Here is a 9,395-nt window from a genome sequence, read left to right on the forward strand (position 1 = left end):
CCAAGGAACATTTAAGGAAATAAGATGCTAATTTATGTAAGACAAAAAAGAAGGAAAATTTTGGTATCAATTTGTTTTCTGTTTTTTATTTTTATTTTTATTTTTTATTTTTTATTTTCTTAAAAAATTTGATGAAACTAGAATAATCACTTTTTATGATTTTTTTACAATAATATTATATGTTTATTTTGTTTTAAAATATTAAAAAATAAAATATTTTATTTATAAAATTTTTGTTAATAACCAAATGATAAAATAAAGAAACAAAATGAATTTGAGAAATTAAAAAATTTAGAAAAAAAAATTATTTGCACGTGTTATTATTATTATTTTTTAGATAAATTTTAACAACAAACTCTGCTTAAGTAGTTTGCGCTTAGCCGGTCCCAAGCCCGGATAAAGTAAGAGGGTTGCAGTAAGTGACAACCAGCGTAAAAATTTCGTCACACCTTATGATATGGATTCAAATGATATAAACGTTGGGGCGTCCTCTACTAATGACGCACTACATTGGAGCCCGGGTGTAGTGAGAAATATGCAAAGGTGTAGGGCGTTCACCGAAGGTGACGCGCCATGCCAGCGCCCGGCTGTGGTGTTAAGTGAGCAAGGGTTCCCACATCATGGACGGGTGTGAGTAAAGAAGTTAGTCCATAGGACAGATAGTAGAATAGATAGTAGAACAGAACACAAGATAGACATAGAAAACAATAAAAGATATCATAGAAGGAGACTAATTAAGAAAGAGCAGGATAGGAGGAGGATCAGGGTTGGTACTTGGAATATTGGATCACTTACAGGAAAATTAATGGAGCTTGTGGATATTTTGAAAAGGAGAAGGGTGAATATTGCTTGCATTCAGGAGACTAAATGGGTAGGAGAGAAAAGTAAGGAAGTGGGTAATTCAGGGTATAAACTGTGGTTTACCGAAAATGAGAGAAACAAAAATGGAGTGGGCATAATCATAGACAGGACATTGAAAGATGCAGTAATAGCTGTGAAAAGAGTAAAAGGTAGAATTATATTAGTAAAGCTAGTACTAGAAGGAGAAACAATAAATATAGTTAGTGCTTATGCCCTACAAATAGGACTAGACAGCGAGAGTAAACAAAAGTTTTGAGAAGATATGGATGATTTAATGCAAAGCATACCGAATGAAGAGAATATTTTCATTGGTGGAGATTTGAATGGACATGTAGGAATTGATAGACAAGGTTATGAGAATGTTCATGGAGGTTTTGGTTCTGGCAGTCGAAACGAGGAGGGAAAAAGCATCATGGATTTTGCTATGGCATATGACCTAATACTAGCAAATATCTACTTTATAAAAAGAGAGTCACATTTAGTGACTTTCAGAAGTGGACAATATAGAAGCCAAATCAATTTCCTCTTAACCAGGAAGATAAATAGAGCTCTATGCAAGGATTGCAAGGTCATTTCAGGAGAGGCTTTAACAAGTCAACATCGGTTGGTAGTCTTGGATTTCAAGTTTAGGAACAATTCAAGTAAAGTCAGAAGAAATAGTGTAGCTCAAACAAAGTGGTGGGAGTTCAAGGGAGTAAAGCAAGTGAAGTCCAAAAATAAGCTTCTCGAGTCCAAAGTATAGAAGCTGGGTACGGAAGCCAATGATATGTGGATACAGATAGCATCAAAGTTTAGAGAAGTAGCTAGAAAAGTACTTGGAGAGTCTAAAGGACATAGACCACCCTCAAAGGAGAGATGGTGGTGGAATGAGAAAGTACAAAAGGTAGTGAAGAGAAAAAGGGAATGGTATAAGAAATTACCTAAATGTGATAATAATGAGACATATGAACAGTACAAGATAGCAAAGAAAGAGGTAAAAAAGGCAGTTAGTCAAGCAAGAGCACAGGCCTTTGAAAAGTTATATGAAAAACTTGAAACTAAAGAAGGAGAGAAAGAAATTTATAGATTAGCAAGGAGGAGAGAAAGGAAATGTTAAGATCTTAATCAAGTTAGGTGCATTAAAGATAAAGAAGGAAAAGTGTTGGTAAAAGATGAGGACATTAAAGAAAGATGGAGAAATTATTTTAATGATCTCTTTAATAATAGTTAAAATGGTAATAGCGTGAATATAGACTATAGAACAATAGAAAAGAATTTGAATTATACTAGAAGAATTAGATCTTTATAAGTAAATGAAGCACTTAAGATGTCACGACCCAACCTATGGGCCGGACCGGCACTAGGACCTGAGCCAGCCTAAAGCCTCCGAGCCGTAGTAAGCCTAACTATTCCTCAACCCAACTCAAAGGCCCATTGGGCCCAATTTTAAGAAATCAACCGGACAAAGTCCGGCCATAGAATGGACCTTTCAACAGGGAGTTTTTGACTCACCCTCCCTTTAAACACAATATATAATCAATTGGGGAGCTCAGCTCACCCTCCACATACTCATACAACATAAAAATAAATAAGAGCTTAGCTCCCTCATCCAGTCCATCAACATGCATAAAATAATAAGTTTACAGGTTCAAAATAACAATTTATATTACAGACCCAATTCAAATAAATATTTCTAATACATGCAGAAATTCTAAGAGTTAACAGGTTTATATAAAAATTAATAAACGACCTGCGAGGGAGAAAAGCAGGTTAATCTCAAAAATATCCTCCTGTGGCCTGAAAAAATATTGAACAGGAGTGAGCGTTCGACTCAGAGAGTAAAATATCAATTTTAACCATAATCTCTATAACTATCTAAAACTAATGCACCCTGTAGAGTGAAATGCAATATCAGCAATATTTTCATATCATAACAGCAAAAAGGTAATTTAGAGCACTCACACACCCAGTAATATCAATAATAATATATGGGAGCTGATCCCCTATATAGCTCTCTTAAATCCAACCTGTGCCAGCGAAGAACTCAAGCCAGACTTTCGCTTAATAAACCAAATCGCGGTCCCAGCGAAGAACTCAAGCCGTGACTACCCTTGAAGGACCGGGTCCCAGCGAAGATCTCAAGCCGTATCTACCCGTCCTGTCCATAGCCAACACCACATCACACACATGCCAACGCACGCACACTGCTCCAAATTATCACAACAACATATATAGCACTTTAACAGTTGTGAATGCAACATAAAAAGTGCCTAGAGTTTAACTACATAGATATATACATATAAGTGATGCATGGGCATGCTTAAACATATAATAATAGTGAAATTACAATTAAAATTAATATTTTACTCACAGACTTGACAACGGTCACTGTGGCGGCTGGGCAGAGGAAGAAGGCTGTCCCGGCTCACTTAATAATTTTATTACAATTATTTAATAAATTTGACTCAATACAAACTAAGAAAAGACCAAATACGTCCTAAGTCGTGCCGAAAATCCAGCAGAGTCTCCCCTGTACCTAAGACCTACCCAACCTGCAAAAGGGCTCAAAACGTACTTCTATATTCACCAACCATACACCCAAAACTCAATCATATCACACAGCCCCTCCTGAGCCCATCCAAACAGTCCTCAATCACAATATGTAAATTTACAGTTTAGTCCTTATAATTGATTATTTTTGCAAAAACTACCCAAATAAGCTCTAAAAATTCTAAAACTTTGCCCCGCGGTCCTTAGCAATATTACTAGGCTATTGCAAAAAGAATCATAATTTTTTGAACTACCACGAATATTTTATAGATTTTTAATCTCATTTAAGCATTAGAAAATTATGAAAAAGTAAAGTTCGGGTTTACCTATGCCGATTCCGACTTCGGGGACGCACTCGGGACGTCTGGGGTAGCCAAAATCTCTATCAAATTCGGAGACTTTTTCGGTAACTGGTCTGTCTGGCCGAAAATTCACAGACCCGGACAACTGTCGAATTTCCGCAAATTGAAGATACCTACACGAAGCCCACAACACGGGGGTTAGTACATAAATTTTACGGAATTTTCTAAGCTCATTTAATACTCTGAAAAATACTACGAAGTTCCGTGGGACCCATCGAAAAAGATGTCGAAAAAATTTGAAATTTATATCGCCGCGAAGCTCTCGAAGAGTGGAGCGCTCTGGTACTCTCGATTTTCTTGTGGGGTTCACAGTTTGCGAGAAATCTAGCCCAAAAGTCAAAATGGGCTAAAACTTCCCGGACAAAAATTGGACAAACCGCTCGATGGATTTCGGTGTTCTTGGTGTCTATGGAAAGCTCTCGACGAGTAGATGGGTTTAGACACAAGACCCGGCCCAATCGGTGGCCGGATCGGCCGAATTTCGGCCTGAAAGACGAAGGGTCGCGCGCTGCCCGTCACGTCGCTTCGTGCGACGCTTGTCGGCGTTTCAGGCGGTGGCCGGCAAGCTAGGGCGGCACGCCAGCGGGTTGGGGTGGCTGGGGAGGCGGCTGGCCGATGAGGGGAGGTGGGAGGAGAGATAAAATGGGAGAGAGAGAGAGAGAGAGAGAGAGAGAGAGAGAGAGAGAGAGAGAACGCGCGCGGGAGATGAGAAGAAGAAGAAAAAAGGAGCCAGCCCGATTCGACCGGTCCGATCCGGTCCGGTTTGATTTGGCCAGTTCGATTCAGGATACAAAATTTTAAATTTTTACTCTGCCTTGGGATAAAAAACGAGGTCCAAAAATTCCAAAAAAATTCTAGAAAACTTAGAAAAATTCATAGACTCCAAATATAATATTAGTTTTGCCACATGGTCTTTAAATTAATTTTTTTAAAAATCATCAAAATTTATATTTTCGGAAAATCTAACCCGATTTCTAAAATCCGAAAAATTTCAAATAATTTTCTAAAATTCAAATAAAATAAAATATCAATATTTACCCAAAAATAATAATTTTAAAAATTAGGGGTGTTACATAAGAGAATGAAAGTGGATAAAACCTGTGGACCCGATGAAATACCAATTGAAGTGTGAAAGTGTTTGGGAGATATGAGAGTGGCATGGTTAACTAAATTATTTAATAAGATTCTAAACTCAAAGAAAATGCCTGATGAATGGAGTAGGAGTATTTTAGTACATATTTTTAAAAATAAGTGAGACACACAGAGTTATTCAAACTATAGGGGAATTAAACTTATGAGTCATATTATGAAGTTGTGTGAGAGAGTTGTAGAGCATCGACTACGTCATGATACTTCTATCTCTCCCAATCAATTTGGTTTCATGCCCGGTCGTTCAACTATGGAAGCGGTCTTTCTCATTAGAAGCTTGATGGAGAAATATAGAGATGTGAAGAAAGATCCACACATGGTTTTTATTGATTTGGAGAAGACTTATGATAGTGTTCCAAGAGATGTCTTATGAAATGTATTAGAACAAAAGAGGGTATCTATTAGGTACATACAAGTGTTGAAAGATATGTATGAAGGAGCAACTACTATTGTGCACACAGTGGGAGGGGACACAAGAGATTTTTCAATGTCAATTGGATTACACCAAGGATCAGGCATAAGTCATTACCTTTTTACATTAGTTTTAGATGAATTGACGAAACATATACAAGAGAGTATTCCTTGGTGCATGATGTTTGCGGATGATATTGTTCTGATAGATGAGACACGAGAAGAAGTCAATAGAAAGCTAAAGCTTTGGAAAAGTACTCTAGAGTCAAAGAGTTTTAAATTAAGTAGGACAAAGACAGAATACATGCATTGCAAGTTCAGTGAAGGCCAAATTGGTGATAGGGAAGGAGTTAGTTTGAATGGAGTGGTACTGTCATAAAGTAATCACTTTAAATATCTAGGCTCAGTCATTCAAGTAGGTGGGGGATGTGAGGAGGATATTAGTCATAGAATTAAAGCCGGATGGTTGAAGTGGAGACGGACCACGAGAGTTTTATGTGATCGTAAGATTCCCAATAAGTTGAAAGGCTTAGTTGAGTTGAGTTGAGTTGAGTAGATAAATTTTAACAACCGTCCCTGAACTTTTATGGCTGTAATATTATAGTCCTTTAACTTTAAAATGCAACATAAAATCCTCTCAACTTTCAACTTTTGTATAGTAAAATCTATTTAACTTTCAATTACTGATTTTCCTATTAGATGCTGACGTGAATAGATCCAGTGTGGTGCTTAGTTAGTATTTTTTTTTCATTTCTTATGCAAAGTGTAAAATTATTATTTCTGCGCTTGAAAAATTATTTTCTCTACAAAGAGTATAAGGATTTAATTTACATATGACTTAAGAGAGGAAAGAGATATAATAACTGAGCATTATGCTGGAACTGTCCAGATCAATGTATAACTGGAAAACCGGTGATTGAAGATTAAAGAAATTTTATTGTGCAAAATTTAAAAATTGGGGAGATTTTATGTTACATTTTTAAATTGAAAGACTATAGTGTTACAACTATATAAGTACAATGACGATTATAAAAATTTACCCATTATTTTTGTGTCGTTCCATTCCAGTCCCAAAGACCAGCTAAGGGAGATTGGCTCCTTGAAGAAAACCCAAAGGCCAGCTAGAAACCAAATGGAAAAAGTGATTGATGACCGAGCGTCTAAGGTAAATAAAAGGTGTCCAACGAAACTGTTGGAATTGAAAGAAGGCAAGGAAGAGCAAAAGCCAAAGATATCTGAAACTACGACGTTTTGAATTATTCTCAATCTCCCGAGGCTGAAGAGTCATCTTGATATGCAAGTGCAAGACAGTTCCCATTGTATCCCATTGTATATACATACACAGATTCAAAACAGAGTAAAAGTAAATAATCATATGGATGGATAGCATTCTTCTTAAGATCATGGTTACCCCCTTCTTTTGTTTGACTGTTTCTAAATCCACCTTAGGTGATAAGATTTTCAATTATTCATAGATTTTATTTTTATTTTTTTAATTCATCAGGGTATAAAAAACTAATCATTTGGTTTCATTGCTTAAGATGTCAAATCTGTTTAATTTTTACTTTTTGAACCAAGTTGGATAATGCATGCTTATATTTGATGAAAAATTGGCTAGCAAAAGAGAACTCCTTGATATAAAATAGAGAGAGAGAGAGAGAGAGAGAGAGAGAGAGAGAGAGAGAGAGCTAGTAAAGAGAGTGAACACAACAGAGAAGCTTTGATTTATCTTCCTTGATGCATGCATAGGAATATAGGATGAGAACTTACGAGATTCAAAAGAAAAAAGAAAAGTTAGGAAGCTGACATGTGATAAATCTAATTTTCAAGAAAAATAAAGATGACTCTCTCTTCTGCTTTTGTTCATTTTTCATCAGAGCTTCATATAGAACACAAATCCAAATTAGATCCTTAGCTCTGCTGCAGCCTGTAGTAGAGAGAAGTCTAAAAGTTAGCCTTAATGAAAATTATTTTTGCAAATCAATCCTATTCCCATTACTTCTAGTGCAGAGATCTCATCTACCCATTGGAGAAAACTGCATAAAAAGAGGGGGAAACTATACATTACCTTTCCTCCTCATTGTTTCTTGTCAAGCTTTCTTCATTGATTCTCCCTTCATTCTTGTAATTAGGAAGTGGGACTTTATCTGATTCAATGTTGTTGATGTCACTTACAAGGATCTCATACTGTATCTTCACTTCCTCCTCAGTTGTTCCTCCAACAATCTTGGCAATATTACACCAGCGATCAGGGGTGTCCTTATCATATATTGCAAGAGCATCTTCGAACAATTTGTGCTGCTTGACTGTCCAATTTGAGTTCTGGCTTGGGACAGAAGTACTAGATTGAGATTCCATATTTTTCTGGTGCAGAGATACACTATTAGATCAGGTTTGGGACGTAGAGTAGACTAATGAGAATAGACTGGAAAGAATGAAAGGGAAGTCAAGCCAAGGGATAGTGGTGAGCAAATGTAAAGAAATTGCAGTGCAAGTTCCTTCTGGAAAACTTGTTTGAAGGGATAATATGCAAGTTGGCCCCTAGAATATGTAAACTTTTCAGGTTTATATAATGGGAAGTATCCACAATTTGAGATCAGTGTTTCCAAGAATCAAGTTCTGATACTTTTAGTCATTTCTAATATTAATTATTACTTTAAAGTACGATGTTGTCTTTTTTAAGGAATTCAATAGAAAATTCGCTTGACATTCTTGAAAGAAACAAACCCCCCACTAAGGATGTATTCAATTCATTTTCCATATTGAACTCACTGGTCTTGCTATGAGGAAAATAACTCATCTGTATGGAAAATCAACCCTGGCTATCTCCTTCATCTCACCCGTCCCATGCCTTGAGCATAAATCCCTTCATGTTTATCCCCAGATGGCAATTTTCCCTAACTTAACAAAGAATTTCATCTCATAAAAAGTAACAAGGTAAAATTAAATTCAAATCATTATATTCCGTCTCTATTTTAACGTTTAATAAGACAAGAATGTAAATACCATAGCTTGCTTTACCTATTTTATTATTATTTCAAAATCCAAGATTCTCGTATGTTAATATAATAATGATGAAATATGATAATTAATTAAAATAATAACAATCCCTCGCCCCTTTTCCTTAGGATACCCTTCTCTTTTCAAGGGATTATTGCGGCAAGGTCCACTAGCTCACAAGCATCAAGTAATGTAGGCAACTCCATTTTCAGAAACTATGACCAATGAAATTTTGATCTATTTATAGTAATGACAGTGGGAAAAAAAAAGGTAATTGATATTCTGGTTTTAGGAGCTCAAAAATTGAGCCAAAAGATCTATTGTTGGACATTGTGGACTGACATCCAAAGATATTATGCCTATACAAAGCAATAGAAGAGGAGAGGATATTACTTTAGGCCAACTTGTAATAATCCAACACTAGATGCTTCAATATCAAACAAAAGTTCATAGTTGGCAATTTTGAGCCTATGAGGTGAACCTCATGACCTAATAAATTTTTAGCATGCAGATTATTTTAATTGACTGAATAAAATAAATTAAGCATGAATTGCTTTTGATTATTGAAGAAAAAAAAAAGAGTTAATATAATTATTAATATACAATTATTCAAAAATTAAAAAGAAAAATTATGGGATATATTAAGTTTAATTATTAATGGGTAATGACAAATTAAGACATCTCTAAGTCCAAGTGGGCTAGTCTTGTCTCTATTCAACTTTTGTTGCCTGAGTGAGAAAATTTGTCTGTTTCTTTCTGCTACAATATATATATATTTATCCTCTTTTAATGAAGATTACTCCAAAACTAGAATGATCATGTCAAGGAGTGAGTACACGTCTCATGTTTATAATATGAGCTCAATTTCTTTACTCATAGCATTTTTAATACACTTTTGAGGAAACACAAGTTCTTGATCTTCCTCATCATCATTCCTTCCTTCTTTACTTGTAGTCACCACATGCCACCAACTTTACTTTCTTTTGTGTTTAACCCGCATGAGGATTATTTAAAACAGGATTTATTAACATCAAGTACTTTAGTTTAGGTAAATGTTTCCTTTTTTTTATGATTTTTAATTGT

General features: G+C 35.6%; 1 protein-coding gene across 1 annotated transcript; it reads right to left on the bottom strand.

Annotated features, from left to right (window-relative positions):
- Positions 1-7,013: 7,013 nt before the first annotated feature.
- Positions 7,014-7,841, bottom strand: LOC110664612 (protein RADIALIS-like 3). Its single transcript, XM_021824356.2, has 2 exons — positions 7,381-7,841; positions 7,014-7,239 (listed from the first exon to the last, which is right to left on the bottom strand). The coding sequence occupies exons 1-2, from the start codon at positions 7,668-7,670 to the stop codon at positions 7,224-7,226; spliced, it is 306 nt and encodes a 101-aa protein (XP_021680048.2). The 5' UTR covers positions 7,671-7,841; the 3' UTR covers positions 7,014-7,223.
- Between the last annotated feature and the right edge of the window lie 1,554 nt (positions 7,842-9,395).

The sequence above is a fragment of the Hevea brasiliensis genome, chromosome 16 (genome assembly GCF_030052815.1).
Source record: "Hevea brasiliensis isolate MT/VB/25A 57/8 chromosome 16, ASM3005281v1, whole genome shotgun sequence".
NCBI lineage: Eukaryota > Viridiplantae > Streptophyta > Magnoliopsida > Malpighiales > Euphorbiaceae > Hevea > Hevea brasiliensis.